This window comes from Sinocyclocheilus grahami, unplaced genomic scaffold (assembly GCF_001515645.1).
Source record: "Sinocyclocheilus grahami isolate Dianchi unplaced genomic scaffold, SAMN03320097.WGS_v1.1 scaffold57.1, whole genome shotgun sequence".
Classification (NCBI taxonomy): domain Eukaryota; kingdom Metazoa; phylum Chordata; class Actinopteri; order Cypriniformes; family Cyprinidae; genus Sinocyclocheilus; species Sinocyclocheilus grahami.
This window is the reverse complement of record NW_015505236.1, coordinates 3619557-3644003: the sequence shown is the minus strand read 5'-3', so window position 1 is coordinate 3644003 and position 24447 is coordinate 3619557. Positions and strand designations below refer to the sequence as shown.

The window sequence follows — 24447 nt, the reverse complement described above, 5'->3', positions numbered from 1 at the left end:
GGCTTCTGTTAGATATGTTTGATAATATTGAATATATTGGAAATATATTCCAATATATTATATTTAGGAAAAAGAGTATCTTAAAAAAGGCTAAGTAAAAAATAAAAAAAAATAAAAAAAGCTGTCATGAACATTTTTTATATATTACTGTTTATTATTATAAGATTTTGGCCACAATCTGAACATCATCTCTACATGATTTCAAGGATTAGTGACTACAGTATTGACACATTAAACATGCATATTACACAAGTTCCCAGAGAAAACCAAAAAATAGATGTGATTTTTTTTTTCTTTTTTTCGCAGTGTAAATTATTTAATTTGATTGTTAACAGCCCTGTAGGGTATGTTGAATTTCTTGATTAATTGTAAGAATTTGACATGAAAGATGATGCATACATTTAATAAGGTTAAAAAATATTGGCCTTTATAAAGGTAAATAACATCCTGGGGTAAATATTAAAAACATTTACGTTTTTTTTAAGTGTGTAAAAGCTGATAGAACACTGATGAAAATATTGCTTCAGAATAAATTGTTTACACCACCAAAAATCTTGACGCGGTGCTTTTTTAAATTTTGTATGGGATATTGTCTGCTGATATGAAAAGTTCACTGTATATCATAATAATGAATAGCATTGTTGACAGTGATGATATATTTGATACATTAAATATTACATATAAGTATGTAATATAATGTGTATTTCCATCACAGGTTTGGTCTTAAATTTCACATAAGGTGGTATTAAAAAAAAGTTTTTAAAAATCTTACATTTGAAAAAATCTTTAAAACTTGTTCATATCTGTAGTCACCCTGTTATTTCTGATCTTTTCCACATCCCAGACTGTTCAAAGTAATACTACAATTTATTTTAAGACTGAAGCATATGTGTGCATGTGTGAAAAATAGCAAGAGACGACTCTGGCACCAAATAAATATTCTGACTGACACTTTTGACGTTTTAGACATCCTTCCTGACCCGCCAGATGGGGCCCCAGTCATTGAGTCCATCACTGGCAAGACTATCACACTAAGCTGGAAGAAACCCAGAAGACTGGATCCGTCCATTGGTATAATTATGCATGTTATTTATGTATATTCATTTAATTTTGAAACGGTTCTTATACTGTTCCCCAAAGGAACATTTTAATTGGTCAGTGGTTGCTCTTTCATAGCTGTAGGATAATAGAGTTATTCTTAATGGAGTTCCCAGTTATGTTTCATTTAAATATCCATTGTTTCTCAGATGTTTCCCTAAAATGCTTTAGAGGAAATGAAAAAAAAAACACACAAATGAGACTTATTGACATATCTGAAACTCTAAAGAGAATTTTGAGTTTATTGGGCTTTTAAGTGCAAAAGCAGAGAAGCAAGGCTCCTTAAAGTGAAGTGTGTCATTTCTGAACCACTAATTGAACCACAGTTACAACTTGATAAGGTTCAACCAATAGTGTAAGTTTGGGACGGGACTACTTTTTTTGTGATCAGTGGCTCTCTTCTTAATCTTAGTGTGGTCTTGGAGAAACAGAGAAATTAAAGGATTAGTTTGACAATAAAGGACATTTCTGTTGCCTTTCATGTCATTTCAAACCTGTATGCATTTCTTTCGCCAACCAATGAAGACATTTTAATGATGTACAACATTTAATGATCACTATTTTCCATGCAGTTACAATGCATAGAAACTGATGCTTTCAAGCTTCAAAAATGATTCAAAAGCACCAAAGAAGCATCATAATTATGAAACCTTTGCACTATATTTTAAGTCTTCTAAAGTCAAATGACAGCTTTGTGTAACAAAAGTGATTGAATTTAACAAATTTTAGATGATGGGTGAACTCTTCCATTAAAGAGATCTCATTTGTGATTTTTATTTCCAAGAGTCGCTCTATTGGCATCCTCTCTTTATATTAAATGTACAGTAAATATTGATAGAGCAACAGTGTGGTGACGCTGGTTGGATAACATCACAGATGATTAACCTGACCTCCTCTTATTTCCTTAACACATTTCCAAGTATGGACACCTGCTAAATATAGTTTACCAGCACTGTGGTACAGTAACATTTTATTTATTGCTTTCCAACAGATATTCTATGTCTTGGTGATGTTGTTGGAAACAGTCACAGATATACTGTTGAAATGCCTAAGCCATAAAATGTCGGTGTCCTTTTTCTACATTGTCAAGCACAGTTTCCTCTCCTTGCAGTGTAATTGAAAAATGGATCGGAAGTAATCAGATTTTCTTTTATGGTTTTGGCTTTCAAACTTAACGCAAAACGATTTTAATTTTTATTTCCAGATCCTAGCTCCCTGATGTATGCTGTTCAGCAGCAAGCTCTAGGGTCAATCCAGTGGACCATCATCACTTCTTGCCTGAAACAGACCACCTTTACCATTACCAATCTGTCTAAAGGTGTCCGCTACACCTTCAGGGTGCTATCAATCACCAGCAAGGCCTTTAGCAAGCCATCGCCTGCCACCGAGCCAGTGCAGCTGCTAGATAGAGGTATGCCTCAGCAGACAAGGACAGCCACAGTCAGACGGGTTAATGAGATGTATGAGTTACTGCAGGAGACTGGCTTTTATCTCTCCGTCTGCAGGTCCGTACCTCCAGGAGGCTCCTGTAATTATTGACAAGCCGGACATTGTATATATGGTGGAGAAGCAGCCCTTAAGCATCACAGTCACTCTCAACCATGTCAATGCATCGGTCACATGGAAGAGGTATTTTGCATTTTGATTGCATTGAATCATTTTGGAATGGGTACGTTTTTGCTGTGCCTAATCTATGCCTAATAATTATTCATAATTTATTAAACTGTTGATTCAAAACGTAAAGGGCTAAACCGCTCAAATTAAAATACTCTCATTTACTCATCCTCATGTTGTTTCTTCTGTAAAACACAAAAAAGATCTTTAGCACAATGTCTGAGCTGCTCTTTTACATACAACAAAAGTGGATGGATATATATATTTGCCAGCTTCAAGACAAAAAAAGCACCATATTTGTCCATATGATTATTAAATAAAAGTCCTGCCTTCCACCCTTTCAAATCATGATATAAATGATAGCTGCGTTTTTTTTTTTTTTGAGAATAGACATTGTGCAATTTTTCATGTGTTAATAATTCTTTGTTGCTATGATTAATACAGCACTCTATTAATATAACGCTTTGGTTAGGGTTCGTTCTATTTCATAATTTGTGACTTTATACATTTCAGACATTTATGAGTGAAGCTAGAAAAGCACTGGCATTTCAGGAAATGCATTTTGATTTGTGTTAAATTAATTATAGGCCATATACTTTTTTGTTATGCCTAATAATTATTCATAACCTTTAGGACTGTTGATAAATACAACATTTAAAAGGATAAAAATGCTCAAAAATGAAAATTCTGTCATTTACTCTTCTTCATGTTGTTTCTTAAATTTAATACAAAAGGAGATATTTATAAGAATGTCAGAGCTGCTTTTTTACATACATGAAAAGTGGGAATTTATACTTGCAAGCCTCAAAATTGACAAAGTACCATTATAGTAGTACATATGACTCCTTTGCATTGCTGCAAGTCTCTGAATCCATACAATATATTTGTGTCATGATCAGAAAAAAAAATTATCATTTTTTTATGCCTTCCATCCTTTTCAAATCATGATTCCCAGGGTAACTTTGATTGTATAAAGACGTGCAGTATGAGTTTTTCCTATGCTAAAAATTCTTTGTTGCTATAATTTAAGGGGTTAGGGTTTGTTCAGAATCCCTAAACAGTTTTCTCAGTTTTACACCTATTTGCATTCTGTTTTGTCTTTTGTTTCTTGCATCTATTAAATTGTGTAGTCATATAACCTAAACTATTTTGCGTTTGCTTTTGCAAGGACATGTGAATGTAGTTGAACAAAAGAAAATGAGCAGTTATTTGCCATTATATTTTCAGAGGAGGAGTGACATTGTCTAACAGACTGGGTCTGTTTGAGCTGAGCATGCCTGATGATGACCAGCATACACTGAATCTGTGCAAGGTAAAGAGCAGTGATGTTGGTCAGCTCACCTGCATCGCCAGCAACAAGTATGGCAGCGACTCCTGCACCCTAACCCTGGAAATGGCAGGTATGTTGCTGTGTACAGAATACAAACTGGATGAGTTTCTTATTATTGCACATATTCTGAGTCTCATTGATTTCTCTGTATCTAGTGGCGCCAACATTTGAGACCATCATGGAAGACCTGGATGTGAATGTAGGCGAGACTCCTCGTTTTGCAGTGGTGGTTGAAGGAAAGCCCGTCCCAGACATCCTCTGGTACAAGGTGTGTGTTTGTGTTGCAGTGCACGTATCATTTCATTAGAAAATAGTTTTTGAGGATTTATATTCTATTAAATATTGTTCTCTTTTAATAAATCTAGATTTGTGGCAGTGAAAACCTGTAATACTCATCAAAATTGCAGCTTGCGAACTGGGCGTTTAAATAGTAATAAAAATACCCCATTTAAATTGAAAAAACTGTTTTTGACCCAAAGAAACAATTTACATTATAAATAATAAACATTATAAGTACAAAAATGTCTTAATATATTTTTCTTTTACCATTATAAATATAAAAATAAATGTACACATTTTACAGAGGGCAACTGGGAGCACTTGTGCTTTAGATTTGTTTTTAAAAACCCCAATTCTTTGAAACCAAAAATTCTTGCTGTTTCAACATAAGCCTTTCCTGACACTCATGCTGTGGTAGATGTTTGTTGTTTTCATATCAGTTATAGTCACTGAGGGTTTAGCTGAAGGTTCAGCTCTTTTCTATTTCCCATGTACACCAGAAAAAAAATCATTAAAGATAAACTTAATTAAAAACTTTAAAGGCTGATCTGACTTTTATTCAGATTTAGAAGTCAAACCTTTTCAGTCTCACCTGCTGATCTCTCACTAACACTGCTTGCCTCATATTTTCTTGAGTCATATCACTGAGAGCATTATCACATCCTGTAAATCATACAAATTTATGCTTTGAATGATACTGTTGGTTATTCCATCTCCTGCCTCAAGGCTTTGCCTTTTATTTGATTCCTCACTCCCCTGTTCATCTTAAACCCACACGAATGCATTTTAAATTCAAATCACAACCGTTGGATGGCCACTCAGTCGTTTTTCTGATTTTCAGGGAGACACCCTGCTGTCCGAAAGCAGCCATTTCACATTTGTGTACGATGACAATGAATGTTCTCTAGTGGTACTGAACACTCAAGCCGATGACTCAGGAGTTTACACCTGTACTGCTAAGAATCTGGCCGGTTCTGTGTCCTGCAAGGCTGAGCTGACTGTCCACATCGGTAAGCACTTTAATGAAGGAGGTTGTTTCTAAGCATGTTGACTCACCACCACCTTACTGCAACCTGGTGTCCTAACCAGGTGAGATGGAACAAAGTGATGAATCCAGCACTGTTGTGGGGCCAAAGATAACATTTTGTATGGGTGATGGGTCCTCCACCAGTTCCAACGAGTTTCTGAAATTATGAGGATATTAATAATTAACTTAAGATTACAATTATTAATTTTTTGTTGCCAAGTGACCCCCTTCCTAAAAATATAAAGTTTTTATAAAATTGTATTATTATTTATACTGAATGAGTAAGATAAAGTGTACAAAGGTATGTATCTTTAATCATATTATTTCAGAATATTATCGGAAAATATAATTTTTTTTTAATTAATTGCATAAATGTACGTTTATAGCTTTTTTTTCTTCTTTTTTTTTACAATAAATATTAGATACAAAACATACAGTAAAGTTTCAAACAATTTATTTACATACTGTATGCACACTTGGAATAAAAAAGTAATAAAAACAATACATATTTATTTTGTTTATTCAAATATATTTATTTTGTGTATATTAAAACAGTGGTGAAATGTTTCAGAAAAACTTGAAAATAAGCAACTATTAAACCTGTAGTGCATGTGTAGCCTGATCAAGCAAAACTTGCCAATTCATTTGACTGGCTTTTAGAAATTAACTTTTTCACGGCTTTCTGTGTCTAGTTAAAGAGTACAAAGACGACCCCATGGTGGATGAGGCGTCCATCCTAAGAAAGATGCGGAGGCTCACTGATTACTATGATGTGCACAAGGAAATTGGGAGGTGAGTCATCCGTCCGGAGCCTCACTTGGACATGCACCATTTATCTCTAATGATTTCCTCTGTCGGCCTAGAAATTCAAAAAGCCAACTCCATCAGCTCTCGCTGATGACAGATCTCAGGTCTTCTGACTCATCACACACGCCTAAGGTTTAATAAAGCTTCAGCTGAGGAAAGGGTTGGCACATTATTACAAATGCACTTTTAGTAGGGAAGTATGCAATTTCAAGCTCCACAATCAAAGAATGATTCAGCCCCTTCAGAAGAGGCCACAAGACCCTTGAAATTTCCCAGGTTATAAAAAATGGGATCTCTGTGCCTCATACAGATTTTTTAATAAGGTTTGCGCAGCTTCTGTATTGAATAACTACCCATAACCACTTTATATAAATATTAGGGCTGTCAGTTTAAGGCAATATGTTCAATAATATGGACATAAACAGTACATTAGCTTCTAAAGCCACTTGCATATTCAGGGATTTACTCAACATGCTTCTCAAACCATACCAGTTTTGAACCATGTCAGGGGTGAGTTTCCCAAAAGCAACTATGGTCGTAAGTTCCGTTGTTACCAAATAGAGTTCAATGGAACTAACGACCATAGTTAGCTAACTATGCTTTTGGGAAATGCACCCCAGATCAGCATCAATGCGACTTTGAAACTGCTTAATATATGATGGTCAAAGCCACATTTTAAAGGGAGGGTTATTTGTTTGACACAGTGGTACACTGAGTGCTCGACTGGGCGGAGAGGAGTGCAGCCATTGTGGCGCTGTATCTCTGCTCTGCATGCTGTCACTCTCTCTGTGCTTTAATTATAATCTTCATGGCTGACAGCCACCGTTCTATTAAGACCTGAACACGCTGCAAACAGACACATGCTACAGCACTACACACGTAATAGCTCTTTTCCAAAACCTAGTGAGCTGTCTTCTCTAAAAGGATGTTAAGGCATCATAGGTGCACTCTTTGATGCTTTGTATCTTTTGGCAACATTTTGACCACAGATGGTGAACAGAAAAAGTTGATTATGCGTTTCATTCAATACTGAAAAATGTTGATGTGAATGTTCAAAATGTAGTATTTTACACAATATTTTCCTGTATGTACACCACTATTTAAAAGTTTGGGGTCGGTAAGATTTTTTGATGTTTTGAAAGTCTCTTATGCTCACCAGGGCTGAAATCATTTGATCAAAATACAGTAAGAACAGTAACATTGTGACATATTATTACTCTTTAAACATATTCATATTCAAACGTCTCTTTTCAATCTCATTCTGTGATGGGAAAGCTGAATTTTCAGCAGTCAACAGTCTTCAGTGTCACATGATCCTTCAGAAATCATTCTAATATGATGATTTGGTGCTCAAGAAACATTTTTTTATAAGGAATTTCACTAGGTTTTGGTGCTATTATGTAACACAAAGTGTTGCCTATGGTGAGACTAGGCAAACACAATTACATTACAGCAATGAGGGTATGAGCAGAGTTAATTGATGGACTGGTATTGTACACCAAAGAAACTGGAAAAATAGCATTAAAACAACCATTTATATTTGTAGTATTGTACCAAAAAACAGGTATTACAAAGTCATGTTACTGTGAATTGCAATAAATCTTTATTCAATTAGACTGGTCATTTTTAAAAGTGAAGAGTGTAATTTCTGTGCTACTAGTGGCATGCAACAAAATTGCAAAAGCATAATTTTAACACATTACATTTAAATGAAATAAGCATTAATTACTTATATTTTCTTTGAGACAATCTTTTCATTGGTTGAATCAATCTTGTTCCACTGATTATCAGTTCGTTTGCTATAAATTAATAAACCATTTTTTCACCTTTTCCCCAAACAAATATTCTCATTTTCTATGATTTGATGAGAAATGTTCTTTCCTTAGAGGGGCATTCTCATATGTGAAACGAGTGATACAGAAGGCGGGAAAGATTGAATATGCAGCCAAGTTCATTTCTGCTCGGGCTAAACGGAAGGCCTCCGCTCTGAGAGAGCTGAACATCCTATCTCATCTAGACCATGAGAGGATCCTCTACTTTCACGATGCCTTTGAGAAGAAGAATGCAGTCATCATCATTACAGAGCTGTATCCTTTGTTAGAGCTTTAGGGATCACAGACTATAAAAACAAGTTTATTTAAATTAAGTTATGTTTTTATTTTGAACTCTGTGACATTCAAAGTTTGTCATGACGAACTATTATCTTGTAGTTCATTGTGAGTCAGTCGCACTGAAGAATAGCGGCCTTCTGCACTGAGAGTTGCTACAGCTGCTTGTGTAATCTGTACCCTATATATTCACACCTGCCTTAGTCATCTGCCTTTGAATTGTTCCGGTGTGTATTGCTTTGGTCCATCTGTGCTTTGACTGTCACAAATAGTTGGCACATGTGTCCTTCAAGTCAAAGTCTCCTGGGAAGACACGCAAAGAAAGGATACTTACATAAAACATGCACTTATATTGATACAATCACAGTGGAGTCTTAAAGTCTTGAGTCCATGTTGAAAATCTGAAATTCAAATCAAGTTTGAGCAGAAAATTGTAGGCTTTTAAAAAATTGAAAACACAGAAAAGTGTGTAAAACGAATAAGAAATAGTAAGGTTTTGCATTACATCTAGGTTGCAAAAGAAAAGCAAAACAAATATTAAGACAGATGTTAATTTTTCAATTCAACTGTGAACTTATACTATTATTATTATTATTATATAATTTGTGATGAAAATTGTATTAAATAGAACTGCTTTTCCACGACATTCTAATTTATTGAGATGCACCTGTAGATGCATTTTCACTTGTGGACAGATTTTTGGACCCTGTTGTATACACTATCTCACATCCAATCTGGCACAATTACAACTTCCTCTCACATGTTGTAGTGATGATGAGTTGATCACAAGCTTTGCCCCATCACTGTGATTGTCCTTGACAATGTGTAAAGATGCCATGAGGAGCTTCTCGAAAGGCTTACAAAGAAATCAACAGTAATGGAGTCAGAGGTGGGTGAACCAGTTTGATTTTTCAAAGTGACCAGAAAAGTTTCAAATGTTTGAGCAGACTATTTTGTTTCCGGTTTGTCACATTTGGTTTGTTGTGGGCCATTTGTCTTTGCATCCTCTAGTTATCTAGAGGATAAAGAATGGATTCTTTTCAGATTTACTCAGAGAATTTCCGTAGGGACAGGACTAGCTAAAGTGACTTGTCCCTAAACTGTCTGAATTGTTTACTGCAGATCCGATCCAGCGTGAGGCAGCTGTTGGAGGGTATTAGCTATCTTCATCAGCATGACATACTTCATCTAGACATAAAGGTAAATGTTATGTAATTTGCTATCATTACCATTTACTTCCGTAAGTAAGCAATAATCACGGTAAGGAACCGATGTGTTGACTAGACTCTTCTTTTTTTCCGCTCAGCCTGATAATATCCTCATGGCAGACCCTAGTAGTGATCAGATCCGCATATGTGATTTTGGAAATGCTGTAAAGTGCACGCCTGATGAGGCACAGTACTGCAAATATGGCACTCCAGAATTTGTCGCCCCAGAGATTGTTAACCAGACACCCGTCTCCAAGGCAACGGACATCTGGTAACGCACCTGGTCCTTCCATCACAAAACAGCTCTTGAACAAATCTGTATGCAGCCTCTAGTATCATGAATACATTAGTGCCTCACAATTCAACTTTTTTTTTCTTACAGGCCTGTTGGAGTTCTAACATACTTATGGTAACATTATTTCAATTGTGTCTATTATAATACAATTATTGATAGAATTGTATTATATTATATTATATTAGTTTTTTTTTTGTTCTGCAATTGTATAGTATGAAAATATGTTTTTTATATATTTACTTAGAATGTTCATCACTAATACCAGTATCTTCTGTTAGACTTTATCAACAACTTTGTTTTGCAGTCTCACTGGAGTTTCTCCTTTCGCTGGAGAAAACGACCGCAGTTCTGTTCTCAACATCAGGAACTATAATGTGGCTTTTGAAGAAAGCATGTTTACCGACCTCTGCCATGAAGCTAAGGGATTCGTCATCAAACTGCTGGTGGCTGATAGATTGTAAGTGGAATCTAGGGTTCTTATCTGCTGCACCAATGTCCTGTTGATAATTTATTGTCGAGAAAATGATTTCTACTGCTAAGAGCACTTTGTGTTAACTGGCAATTTGTTTAATGTTGTTTTATCTGCAGGAGACCTGATGCTAATGAATGTCTTCGGCACTCCTGGTTCAAGGTAACGACAGAGTAGAGGAGTAAAGACGAAATACTCCTTTAGACCCATTGCTATCCAAATGTGTTATTTAAATGAATACAACATATCTGCCAGTTAATTTAAGTTGTAAACATTTCAGATCAAAGTATTTCTTCACTATAACTCTAATGGAAACAGTTATTTGGCATCATTGTAAAAATATATATTTCATTCTTTTAGACCCTGAATAAGGGTAAGAGCATCAGCACAGATTCACTTAAAAAGTTTTTGTCCAGAAGAAAATGGCAGGTAAGATTATATTAGTGACCTTTGTTCAGTGTTTAAAACATAGATTATTTGAGACTGTCATTGTAACAATGTTCGCCTATCTCTTTTAGCGATCTCTTATCAGCTATAAATCTAAGATGGTGATGAGGTCTATAGCCGAGTTACTGGATGACTTCTCCAGCCATATTTCCATTGCTGTTCCACGACATCTGAAACAAAGCTCACCACCACCTTCATCATCTTCAGATTCAGATGAAGACATTGATGAGCTGCCTTTTATCCCAATGCCCATAAACATGGAATTATCAGGTTCTAGAATGTCACTGACTGAAATTGTAGGGGATGATGAAATGACAGGTAGACCGACTGGAAATGCTGCGAAGCCTGCTTCTAGCCATCAGATGTCAGAGCTCATGGAAGTGGAGACGTCAGAGAGAGAGGGTGGAGATGCAGCTGCTAGGGGTAGAGCCAGGAAGAGGTCAACGCAAGAAGATGAAAAAGGCTCATCTGATGAAGAACCAGCAGAATTGGCCAAAAGAGCCGAACAGGCAAAGAGACCAATGCGCAGAGGTTCAAGCATGGAGTCAGATGAGCCTGAGGGAGTGCGTCGCAGAGGAGAGTTACGCAGAGGGAGCTCGGCTGACAGTGCCCTACAGCTCCACATCAAAACAGAGGAGGGCACAGAAGAAAACTCTACCGATGGAAGTAGAATTCTACAAAAGTCAGTATCTATGGAGCTTCCAAGGAGAAGCCCAAGTCCAGGAGCTGCAAAGCTGAGCCAGGAAGACTATGCCCTGAAATTGGAACTGATGAGGCAGAGACTTCTCAGGGGTGGCTCTGTAGACAACAAGATGAGTGGATTACGAGGCCCATTGCTAGAGACATTAGGTATGGGGGATGAGAAGCGCTATGTGCGGGGGTCTCGCCTTGGTAACCCTCCACTTGTTAGAGCGGCATCCAGTGAGTCTCCTAGGGATGACATCCCAAAGACGAAGATACTCCGCAAGAGTGCTTCCTTTAGCCAGGGTGATTCAGAGCCCATGCCCCTGCACCGACGGATGGGAGCACCTCTAGAAATCCCACTGGCACAAATAGAAGAGAGACGACTGCAGGAAGCTGTATCTATGTCTGCTCTCACAGAGCCAGTGAAGGATTCTCGCACTGTCACCCCAAAAATTAATACGCCAGATCCAGAGAGACATGAGGAAGAGAAAATTGAGGAAAAAGAGTCAGCAGTCTACAAGGACAATAAATCTAAAGAAGTCATTGTTGTGTCAAAGACTAATGCAGATGTATCCAGAAGTGTTGATCAGAAATCTTGGGAGACTGATGCACAAGAGAATGTCCAGGGCAAATTAGAGGAGCTCAGTGAAGAGTCTGAAAAAGTGGATGAAATTAAGCTGAAGACCCCCATAGCAGAGGAAACAATTGAGGAAGAGGAGGAAAGAGAGGATAAAGAACCAGAGAAAGAAGTGGGGCCACTTGCTCCAGAGATTGAGGTTAAAGAAGTTGAAGGTGATGTAAAGGCATCACCAAAGTCTCCAGAGATCACCATTTCCACCAGCTCCATCATAGTGACCCCAACAGCTGCCCCAGCTCTCAGCCCCCAGAGTGTTGTCTCAACCTATGTGACTCCATCACTCCCTGCACGTACAGTGCTCCCAGATGGTAGGGTGTCTGCATATGCCAGTATCATGCAGACTATTATGGTACCGTCGGTCCAGACATCCAGCCAACCCGATCCTGTTCCTGTACCTACACCTACAACATCATCCACCCCACCATCAGTTCCAGTCTATGCACCCATTTCCAGACACATCTCTGAACCAACCCTTTTGTCAACTTCTTCATCCAAACCAGACCTTCACCAAACCACTGAACATCCTGCAGTCTTTTCTCGGGTTGCCTCAACAGAACATTCTCCTAAAGAGCCAAGTCCTCCTAAGACTCCCACTCGTGCCTCCCCTAAGCGAGAGCCGTCTCCTGGATGCAACATTCGGGACCTTGCATCTGAAGAAGTCTTTGAAGCTCGCTTCAAGAAGCGTGAGTCCTCTCTAACTCGTAGTCTTAAACGCTTCTCATTCCAGAAGACTGAAGAAAAGCCTTCCACTGTTGCTCCAGAAACGGCAGAAGAAATGTATCGCCCAGGGCCAATTGGTACACCTTTACAATTTGTACCAAGGAGGTTGGAGGAGAAGTCCAAGTCAGTTCAGGATCTTCGTGAGGCAGAGAAGGACCCTGGGTTCATGAGGAGACTCTCAATGCGCTTGAAAAGAACCCCGTCAGTAGAGAGGCAGGAAGTGAAGCTCAAAGAGGAGGAAGCTTCAGCACCCAGACGTCGTCTGTCCTGGGCCCTGGGAAAGAGAGGATCCCAAGAAAAGAAAGAGATTGAGATGGTGAGGTTGGATGGAGGTCCTGAGCCTCCCCCAGAGCCTGAGTCCAAAGCACCCTCAGAGTCACCGATCCTTGCCATGCGCAAGAAGATTGGCAGTACCATGGCAAGCCTATCAACAAGGATTAGGAGCCACTCCGAGGAAAGGAAAGCTGATAATGAAAGCAAGATGGAGAAGAGGACACCTATATTTACAAAAATGCGGCGTTCCACCTCAGAGGGTAGCAGTCTGAAGAGGATGGGTGTTCCACAGAATCAACTGGCTGCCCAATCAGGGAAAGGGACGTCATCAGAATCTCTCGATTCCATGTCAAGCATCCAGTCAGAATCAGCTGTTAAAAGTATGTTATTTTTTGTTAATACTTTTAATTTGATAATTCCTTCATGCTGTTGAAAGGCCATAATTATTTTCCAGGTGCAGAAATTGAGCGCAGATCACGATGGGACCGCTGGGGGTTGACAATGGGAAAAAGAGACAAGACGGTTTCCCAACCAGACATCCCAGCTTCCATTGCCAGGGAGAATGGCTCTCTCCACTCTCGCCAGTACACACGTCTAACATCTGGTATTGCATATTTCATTTATGCATTTCACAGTAACTTGTGCACAAAATGAGACATCTATTTGATTACTTCCAGTTTTGTTATAAAGATTTACGTATGTCATCAGTGAATCAATTATGCATATGGACTTGCTTTGGCACAGCTGTGTGAGATAAATTATCTCACTAATCTTTTCACTGATTCTCTCAACAATTAGACTTCCCTCCTGTGTTCCATATCAAACTAAGGGACCACGTTCTCTTGGAGGGAGATCCCGTCACTCTCAGCTGCCTCCCTGCTGGCAGTCCTCACCCACGCATCTCATGGATGAAAGGTCTGATTCAAATTGTAATATAAACTTCTATGGGACTAAAGATAATATAATCTGACCTAAATTGAATGCAATATCCCTAACTGAATATATTGAATATAAAATAACTTTGCAATAAGTGTAAGTGTATTATCTCAGTGCTGTAGAGATTTTGTTCACTCTATTGGCTTCATGGTTTTTTTATCTGTAGAAATGAGGTCTTTCAGTCTTTCACATTATCCCGTCTCAGCCAATATGGAGTACTTTGAGAGTTTAAGAAAAAATATAATATTTGAATAATAAATGCATATATTTCTTGGCACATTGTTCTTTACTTTGATGGCCATTTATATTCATATAGGGGATAATCTACAGTCTGCTGGTCATTATCACAAAATAAACCTTGATAGGGTTAATAGGACTCCCAACACAAATGATAATGTTAGATAAATGGACATGAAATTATTTAAGTTTAAATTGTTTTATAACGAGTTACAGAGTGAAATAAGAGATGTGGAACCAGCACAGCTACAGTATGTAGGAAAACAGGTTATTATACAGCAGTATTACAATAACATTGTTTGTGATCATGCATATAGGATCCTAAATTATTATTATTTCTTTAAATTATCCTTTAAAAGTATCTGTGCTGCACTAAACAATGAATTCTAGATGCATTAATAGTCATTGTGCGGACACAACCAAAACTATTAATTTTTTTGGCTATATATATATATAGAAGGATCTCTTTTCACCTCAAAGTAACACCATCAAAGTCAAAGTCTAAAATGTCAACATTAACATTAGAGCACAACAGGTTGTGGCTTTGAGATTATGATTTTGGAAAAAGTTCCCAACTAACAATTTTGCTTTTCAACTTTGTGTAATCTCAGATAAGAAGCCACTTGAAATCGACCCAAGGATGAACATGATATCCTGTCCTGATGGGAGACAGCTGCTGATGATTATGAAGACCACCAAGAAGGATGCAGGCCTTTATGAATGTGTGGCTTCAAATGCACTGGCCTCTGTCACCAGCTCATGCGTCGTGTCCCTTGCGCGTAAGTTTAAGACAAGAAGCAAATGAGGAACTGAAAGTCTGATAAAGGAAGGAGAATAGTTTGGTAAATGAGAAATAGATTAAGAAAGCAAAGCAGAGAAGGACATGTGCAAAGTTAGGGACACATTGATACTTTTTAAAATATTACAATTGTATTAATTTATCCAAAGCAACTTAATATTCTGCTAGGGACAGTATTTGTGTATAAAATGCAGCAATGCAAAATAGATCATATCATGAACAAGAATGATTATCAATACATTAGTCAAACTCACACTTCGAATACTGACAATTTCTGACATGGTTATGCGTCCGATTTTATGCATCACTTTTCTCAAACTTGATTAGTCACTGGGTATGCCCATATTGCATTGCCAAGCTCTCATTGAAAATGAATGAGATATGGTCATTTTGTTGCAGAAAATCACTGTCAGTGTGAAAACCCCTTAAGAAGAAAATAAGGGCTACAATGCAGCGTTCCTGAATTTCTCCAAAAAGTAAAGACTAGAACAGAGATGAAAGAAGGACACAGTGAAAGAACAGTTACATTTATTTTTTAAGAGTTAGTGCATAGCTCACAGCTAGACTCAGGAAGGAGCTCTTTTAGCCTTGAGAACAGAAATGCCATTGGCTTTCTAACATCATGAGCAGGCTAATGCACTGCTTATTATTGTGCAAAGCTGTTTTCTCCCAGAACAGCAGGCCATAAATTATTCACTCCTTTTTGTGCTTCACAAAGCTGATTAATATGGAAAGGTGACTTGTTAGCAGAGGTGCAAATATCATGTAGCTGCCTTACCCGAGACAGTTTTTGTCTATTTTAATTATTTATTTATTTTTACATTAGTGTCTGGAATGTGGCTATTATAATATCCCTTTACCTGCAAGTTTCCCACAGTCAAGGAAAAATGTGGGAAAACCATGTGACTATCAAATATATTTGTTCTAGTTATGTTCAGCTCTAAAATGTTTAATCAGCTAAAAAAACTGTTTGTCAATCCAGTTTCTATGATATTTGTACTAAAGTCAGTAACATACACTTACCTTTCAAAATGGTCTCTCAGTGAAATTGTGGAATATTATTTCAATTTTAAATAATTTTGTATTTGAATATGTTTTAAAGTGTAGTTTATTCTTGTGATGGAAAAACTGAATTTTCTGCAGCCATAACTCCAGGTTTCAGTATCTACACTCAGTCTACATTTCAATTTGCACATAATATACCTGTACATACAACTGTCTATTGTTATATACCTGTACATACAATTGTCGATTTGTATATTTTTATTCCTTATTTACTTGTTCTATTTTTCTATTTTTTATTATCTGTGTTTTTTGTTCTGTCACTGTCATTCTGTTACACTGTGGAGCTTCTGTCATGAAAACAAATTCCTCGTATGTGTAAACATACCTGGCAATAAAACTCATTCTGATTCTGATTCTGATTCTGACATGATCCTTCAAAAATCATTCTTATATACTGTTTTGACAATTAAGAAATATTATTTTCAGTGTTGAAATCACTTAAGCTGCTATATTTCAGGTTACTTTGATGGGTAGAAAGTTCAAAACAATATATTTGAAATTGAATTTTTTTGCAACATTCACATTTTTTTACTGTCGTTTTTGACAAGTTTAATATGTGATTGCTGAATAAAAGTATTCATTAAAAAAAAAATTACTTACCCCAAACTTTTGAACAGTTCTTCAAAAGACAGATCAACTGAGAGAATTTCTAGTAGTGAACACTAAATATCATTTTGCAGGTCTGCCTAATAATCCTGGGACTCCTGAGGTTCCTCAGAAGTATAAAAACACTGCTCTGGTGGTATGGAGACCCTCAGACACCATGGCACCATGCACCTACTCTCTGGAGAGGAAGACAGAGGGTTAGTTAATAGCATTCATTGTTTATCTTACTTTGATGATTTAGAGTGGGATTCCTGAAGTATATTGTTGAAAATATTGTCAGCTGTGTTCTCAGTATTAATTTTAAATGCAAACATTTTTATTTTTTAAATAATGGTAATACTGTAATATGTTGATTTTCCTAAATTGCCTAGATTTTCTTGCTATTAGTTTTGTCCAATGTAAAAAATAAATAAATAAAAACTGGGTAGGGGAATGTAGAGGAAAAACAGTCACATTTCCTTCTGTTCTACTGCCCTCTTTTGGAAAGCATAGGTGTTGCAAACAATTCTTATTCATTACAAGTAACAATATAATATTTATTTTTGTAGGTGAGACTAACTGGCTGATAGTAGCCACAGGTGTGGCTGACTGTTACTACAATGTCACGGACCTTCCAACTGGTGCAGTATACAGATTCAGAGTGGCCTGTGTGAACAAGGCTGGCCAGGGACCTTACAGCAATCTGTCTGAAAAAGTTGTCCTGGACTTAACAGGTGCACAAAAGCTTTGTGGTTCTCATCTATTTCATGCTGTCAGCAGCCAATAATTTACTAAACAAAACCATGTTTATTTTTGCTGCAGGTGTGACAATATTTAATTCATTTTGGATTATAGTTTTTTTATGTTCTTTGAAAACAAATGGCATGTCACAAAAACTTCCTAGCTTCTACAAAATGACAGACATAATTGGATGCATGGCTTTGATATATAATATAATATGACTACTGTTCAAAAATTTGAGGTCAATAAGATTAAACTGATCAAATTTAAAGCACAGTAAATTGTTCAAAAGTGACAGTAAAGACTTTTACAATGTTACAAAAACATTATATTTACTTCCTAGCTTCTACAAAATGACAGACATAATTGGATGCATGGCTTTGATATATAATATAATATGACTACTGTTCAAAAATTTGAGGTCAATAAGATTAAACTGATCAAATTGATCAACCATTAAATTTAAAGCACAGTAAATTGTTCAAAAGTGACAGTAAAGACTTTTACAATGTTACAAAAACATTATATTTCAAATAAATGATATAAATGTTATTTAATCACCAAATCAGTATATAGGATTGCTGTCTGAAGGATCATGTGACACTGAAGATTGGAGTAATGGCTGCTTAACATTGAGCTTTGCCATTACAGGAATAAATTACACTTTAATATATATTAAAATAGAAAACAGTTGTTTTAAATTGTAGTAATATTTCACAAGATTACTGTTTTTTTCTGTATTTTTGATCAAATAAATGCTGCCTTGGCAAGCATAAAAGACTACTTTAAAAATAGTTTGTAGCAACTTCAAACTTTTTAACAGTAGCGTAATATAAATTTGAATAGAACTTATGCATCTATGCATCTTCATTTTTCAAATTCAAAGTTATTTCTACAGCACCCCAAAAGTCCAGTGGAACAGTTGTTGTCAAGACACTTTCATCAGCTCCGGCTGCTGCGCCTACAGTGGTAACATCCACCATGACTTTACCTGCAATGAAGCCTGCTGCCATTAAACAGGCTGCGGCACCACCGGTGACTTCAGTGCCCTCTACAGTCCAGCCGGTAAAGCCTGTGTCTCCACCTGCTGCACCTGCATCAGCTACGACACCTTCCCCTGCCACCCTTCCCCCGAGTCATCGTACTTTGCCTGATATCCGAACTCCATCCCCTAGTGCTCTTACCTCAGCGAAAGCTAAGACTACTCTCAACATCACTATGGCCAAACCCTCCCCAGCATCCCCTGCAGCTCAACCTCCTCCTGCCAAACCCTCACCACCTGTCGTTCTGCCCAAACCTCAGACCCCAGTCAATGCGGTCTCCCCCCCTCCTCAAACCCCTCCGGTGTCCCCGCCCCCTCTGGTCTCCCCTCCGCCTGCTATAGGCAAGCCTATCTCCTCAGTGCCTATGTATGTCCCGGCCACCACCACAGCACATGTGACTCCAGTCACCCCAAACACGCCTTCTCCTGCCCTGTCACCACCGGTGGTGTTAGTTACAAGTCTGAGTCCTGTAGGGGAGGGTACTGGCACACCCAATCGTACGACTCCAAGTGGAAGAGCCACTCCTTCTGGACGCATCACTCCTACAGGGCGCAGGACCCCTATAGGAAAACCTGGAGACTCGACCCTAAGGCAGGGAGTCCCACAGAAACCGTACACATTCATGGATGAGAAAGCAAGGTAGAGTGCTGTGACTGATCACATTTATTACCTTATACCAGTGTCACAAAAGAACATTTTTATGACTGTTTATCATATCAACATCAAATAATAAAATCAAAACAACATCAAATACAAAAGTAGCTGTAATCCATATATCATGTCATGATAAACGCTTAACTAGAATAATATCATTTTAAATAACTGGTTAGTCATGTAAATCAGCTTTTCATGTAATTACAGTTCAAAGTTGTTGAGTTTTATTTTGTTCATTGTTTTCATACATGCATATTTATTTATTTTATTTGTTTGTTTTTATTATTTTTATTTTTACTTTTACTTTTTATTTATATTATGTTTTATTTTCAGACATTCATATTTTAAATGTAATTTATTATTCTTATAGTTGTATTTATTTTTATTTATTTTGTTTATTTGGTTGGTTTATTAATTATTTTTGTTACTTTTATTTAGTTATACTTTATTTACAGACATGGATATTTTATTATTTTTATATTTTTATTTATTTGTGTGCTTATTTGATTTATTTCGATTTTTATGATTTATTTTTTACTTTATTTTCAGACATGCGTATTTTCCTTTTCATTATTTACATTTATTGATTGATTTTTATTTATGTTTTTTTATTTTCTAATTTTATTTTATTTTATTTTATTTTAAATAAACACAAGTAGTAATCCCGGGAAGCTAAGCAAGATAACACATGACTGAAGGGGGGAAAAACACTTAGTACTTATAAACTTAGTACTACTTCTTTTATACAGTGACACTTAAGCTGCATTTTAACATTTTTGAATGTTTTTTTAACAATATTACAGAATATCATATATTCGCATATAAACCATATATAAGGAAATATAAATACTTTTAAAGCAAATAAAATCACAAAATATATATATATATTTTTTTATAAAACAAATAATTAAGTAAAACTGAACTTGACAGCCATTGACCCCCTTGTATTCTCTTCACCACAGAGGTCGTTTTGGTGTGATCAGAGAGTGTCGGGAAAATGCCACTGGTAACCTGTACATGGCCAAGATTGTGCCATATGAACCTGAGAGCAAGCAGGCCGTGTTACAGGAGTATGACATACTGAAGTCCCTCCATCATGAGAAGGTCATGGCTCTGCATGAGGCCTACGTCACCCCACGCTACCTAGTGCTCATCTCTGAGTGCTGCTCAGGGAAAGAGCTGCTCTATAGTCTGATTGACAGGTCAGAGACTGCCGAGTACTTGTCTTGTGTCCTTACGCTTCTCAATCCTTCCCTGACACTGCTTTGCATTGTGTGGTACTATATAAAAACACTTGGCTTGATGGCATATGCACTATGGGGCAGTTACATGGTTGGTTTGAACAAAGCTACAGGTACTGAAATATTATACTTGATTTAAAGGATGGGAACTGTGTTATAATTTTAATCAACTACAAAGCAAACAACACAAACAAAAACGAATAAAATATGTTTCATATTTGACTGTATATTCACTCAGAAGTAAAAGTTCTTGAATTTCGGGCTTTAATTTCAGCACAGGATTGCGGGTATTGCGCATAATTCTACTCATTCCCGCAGGTTCCGCACTTACAATGCGAAAAACTGCCACAAATATTTCAGCGTGAAAGACACTTGGGACAGATGATGGGAATGTATCATTTGCATGTGCTATTAAGTGTTACCAATTTAAACTTTCAAGTGACTTTAAAGGGGTGGTTGATTGCGATTTCACTTTTTTAACGTTAGTTAGTGCGTAATGTTGCTGTATGGGCATAAACAATATCTGCAAAGTTACGAAACTGAAAGTTCAATGCAAACGGAGGTATCGTCTTTTAAAATTCTGGCAGTTTAATGCCTACAAAAATGGCTGGTAGGGACTACAACGAGTTACTTCCCGGGTTCGTGACATCACAAACCCAGATAAACCCCGCCCTCGGGAAAAGGCAGCAAAGGGGGCAAGGCCATGCTTCGCTGCTTTAGAGAAGAGGAAGAGAAAACTAGGGGTGCACGTAAAAATCTATATGTAATTTTACTATACAAATACATATATGAATCGTGATTCTGTCTTCTAACGATTCTAATGGATTCACAAGTTTCAAAATCAATGTTCTAAAGCAGCGGTTCTTAATACTGTTCCTCGTGTCCGCTGCTCTGCACACGCTCTGCATCTCTCTCTGCTCTCTCTCTCTCTCTCTCTCTCTCTCTCTCTCTCTCTCTCTCGCTCTCATTCAGCTCAGCTCCAACAATGAACTGTTCCAATTATACACTTATTTTCACATAGCTATGAGAAGCATTATACATGGACGCGCATGCAGTTGCCGTACTTTACTAGGTACACTAGAGGCGGTTTAGCCAATCACAACACACTGGGCTAGCTAACCAATCAGAGCCCATCGCCTATTTCTGAGGGCGGGACTTTAAAAAAACAGGAAAAGATCAGCCCATTTCTCAGAGAAGGGACAGAGTTGTGTGGCATAAAGGCAAATTATGTGAAAAATAATGTTTTTTTTTTTAAAGAAGCATTAACACATGTTAGGCTGCACCCCATAAACACAATCAAGCCTAGAAAAAAAAAACAGTGAACCACCCCTTTAAACCATGCAAGTGAAAGAGAACTCAATTCAGTTCTCGCATGCTCTCTGAGAGACTCTTGCTGCGCGCTCACACCCAAAGCGCGACGCGCACATAAAGCCACCTCTGAAACAGCGCGCAACTACAGAATTGAGTAATTTTTTGTGCCTTATTGCACATTATTGCCAACTGAATGCAAAATTATGTCAGAATGCCCATCTTGGCAAGTATTCCTGTAAACACAGACGTTTTTTATTAAACATGGTCGGTATATATGTAAACAGTTGTGTAACAGTGTAGTAGATCTGTGCATGAGGTCTTAAAGAGACAGCAGCCTAAAGCCTAAAGTATACTTTGCCCGTCTGCTTTCCGCGACAGCCCACATGGCGCACTTTTCGTCATCAGAAGTGCCCGCGGACAATTTCTGTAGTATTTCTGTACCTGAATATTACTGTTAGACCTACCTGAAAAACTGTAAATGTAAAAATATGTCTAAAAAATACCCCAACTCCCCCCTCAAATTAAAAATATCCCCCCATAAAAAATAGTCACCTAAGGGGAATTCCCCCCATTTTCCAAAACAAAATTCAGGCCCTGCTCTCAAGTTGTTCCAAACTTGTACGAGTTTTTTTCTTCTTCTGCTGAACACTAAAGAAGATATTTTGAAGAACATTGGTAACCAAACAGTTTCTGGTCCCGATTGACTTCCATAGTATTCATAGTAGTCAGTGGGGATCATGTTACCCACGTTTTTTTCTTCTTTTGTATGAGTGACAGATTTTTTTTTTTTTGGTGAACTATCCCTTTAGTATTTAAAAAAAAATTATTAATGATAATTAAACTTTAAAAAAAAAATGTTTTTATATTATTATAAGTTTCTCCACTAGCATGAAGTTTATGATGTATATTGTTTCATATAAATCCCAGAGCTTTTTAGGTAAAACATTGAATTTTATTTCTTTGTGAGATATTCCTATGGTATACCATTCCCTCTCATTTAATATTTTAGTTATGCATTTATTATAAGTAATTGCACATTTCTTCACACTTACACAATGTGTTTTAATCTCTGCTGATGACTGAAAGCTCCTGAGATGTTGAAAGGAGATGTGGTGGGTCCACCGGCTGACATCTGGAGCGTTGGCATATTGACTTATATCATGTGAGTGTTGTCCACTGCAGCTCTGTCTTTGAAAGGAAATGGGGTCTGTTTTGATTTCATGTTGACTTTTAATGTCCAGTTTTCTATCTTATGTCAGCGGTAGTATTTGAATTGTTACGATTTATGTTTTGTCTCTTGCATTTTGTCTTGACATTCCAGAAGCTCTCTGGAGCTTGTGAGCTGTCAGTGCCTGTGATTATGTTTGACATGAATTCTATTCTAGTAAGTAACACGAAGCTTTTGTCATGCCGTACACCATTCAGGCTCAGCGGGAGACTGCCGTTTACTGAGAATGACCCTGCTGAGACAGAGGCCAGAATTCAGGCAGCCAAGTTTGACCTTAGTAAGCTCTACCAAAATGTGTCCCAAAGTGCCTCTCTGTTCCTCAAGAAGATCCTGTGCAGCTACCCTTGGTGAGTTAAAAAAAATAGTGCTTTAAAAAATATTCATCTGGGTAAATCTCAAGAAACCTGTCAAGGCACCTGTCATGTCTGGGTCACATTCCATCCAAAATTGAAAGGAAGGCATTTTATTTTACATAGTGAAAATAACCTTTTTTAAAGAGAACGGTTTTTGTTTTTTTTCTAATGAGCATAGTAAAAAAAAAAATCAGATTTTCATTATAGTAATGCACAAAAATATATATTATTTACATTTTAAATTATTTATACCCCATAGTAGAGTTGGTCATACATTTTTATACTGATATCTGTTTTTATTGAATAAAGTGAAAAATTATTCAAGTTTGAATAAGTTTGATTATTGTGGTCATTCAATAATCAAATTGTGGCATCGTATGTAGTGTTGGTTATACTATATTATACTGATTTGAATTAAAACAAACATTATACCACCATAGTTTTATTGAAAAAAGTGAAAAATAATCTATAATTGCAAGTGAGGATCTAATCAGAATCATGATTAAGAATTATGGTGGTTTTTAAATCACTTTAAGATTTTATATACTTTGTGTGTATATATATATATATATATATATATGCCAAAATTTTCATTTTCATTACAATAATGCATAATAATATATATTATTGAAATATTTATAAGCATTTTAAGTATTTATGTATCATAGAAGTGTTGGTTGTACTTTTTATACTGACTATAATAAAGAAAAGTTTTTTTTTTTGAATAATTCATAACAGTAGGTCATTTCTAATTAGAATGACAATTGAGAATTATGGTATTTTCTAAATTAATTAATATTATAAAGTATATATAATGTATATAAAGTATATAATTATGTATATATATTGTAATTTATAAATGATATGATTTTTTAAACTATATTTTTAGATTATAATTTGATTTTAAAATGTATTATTTGTCCATTATAATTATTCTGTTTGGTGTGATGTTTGTGGCACCTTTCACATTTCAGTCATCTAGCTTTCAGTATGGGCCAGGTAATGTGTCTTGTTAACTGTAACATGTTAACTGATTCTTGTGTGCACGATGTGTTTCAGGGCCCGTCCTACCATTAAGGACTGCTTTAACAACTCCTGGCTGCAGGACGCTTATCTAATGAGACTGCGGAGACAGACTCTCACATTTACCACCACACACCTCAAGGAGTTCCTGGAGCAGCAGCAGCAGGTCAGGGCCGAGGTGGTAACAAAGCACAAAGTCCTTCTACGTTCCTACCAAAGCACTCCACAAACCCCA

The 24447-nt window shown here is 36.8% G+C and overlaps 1 protein-coding gene across 3 annotated transcripts in view; it reads left to right on the top strand.

Moving 5' to 3' along the window:
* Window positions 1-24447, top strand: part of LOC107584149 (striated muscle enriched protein kinase) — a 62309-nt gene that overhangs the window by 26387 nt on the left and 11475 nt on the right. For 2 of the 3 annotated variants that reach the window (XM_016270628.1, XM_016270627.1), the window contains 23 exons: window positions 967-1071; window positions 2303-2509; window positions 2604-2727; window positions 3940-4112; window positions 4198-4310; window positions 5163-5331; window positions 6041-6140; window positions 8042-8242; window positions 9095-9152; window positions 9386-9463; window positions 9570-9742; window positions 9854-9880; window positions 10071-10223; window positions 10355-10397; window positions 10596-10664; window positions 10754-13376; window positions 13451-13600; window positions 13795-13911; window positions 14781-14948; window positions 16714-16836; window positions 17188-17352; window positions 18258-19041; window positions 20019-20258. In XM_016270628.1, coding sequence (XP_016126114.1) covers window positions 967-1071; window positions 2303-2509; window positions 2604-2727; window positions 3940-4112; window positions 4198-4310; window positions 5163-5331; window positions 6041-6140; window positions 8042-8242; window positions 9095-9152; window positions 9386-9463; window positions 9570-9742; window positions 9854-9880; window positions 10071-10223; window positions 10355-10397; window positions 10596-10664; window positions 10754-13376; window positions 13451-13600; window positions 13795-13911; window positions 14781-14948; window positions 16714-16836; window positions 17188-17352; window positions 18258-19041; window positions 20019-20258 — 6163 coding nt within the window. Of the gene's footprint in view, window positions 1-966; window positions 1072-2302; window positions 2510-2603; window positions 2728-3939; window positions 4113-4197; window positions 4311-5162; window positions 5332-6040; window positions 6141-8041; window positions 8243-9094; window positions 9153-9385; window positions 9464-9569; window positions 9743-9853; window positions 9881-10070; window positions 10224-10354; window positions 10398-10595; window positions 10665-10753; window positions 13377-13450; window positions 13601-13794; window positions 13912-14780; window positions 14949-16713; window positions 16837-17187; window positions 17353-18245; window positions 19042-20018; window positions 20259-24447 lie in introns of all 3 variants that reach the window. The other variant, XM_016270626.1, reaches the window with a different exon arrangement.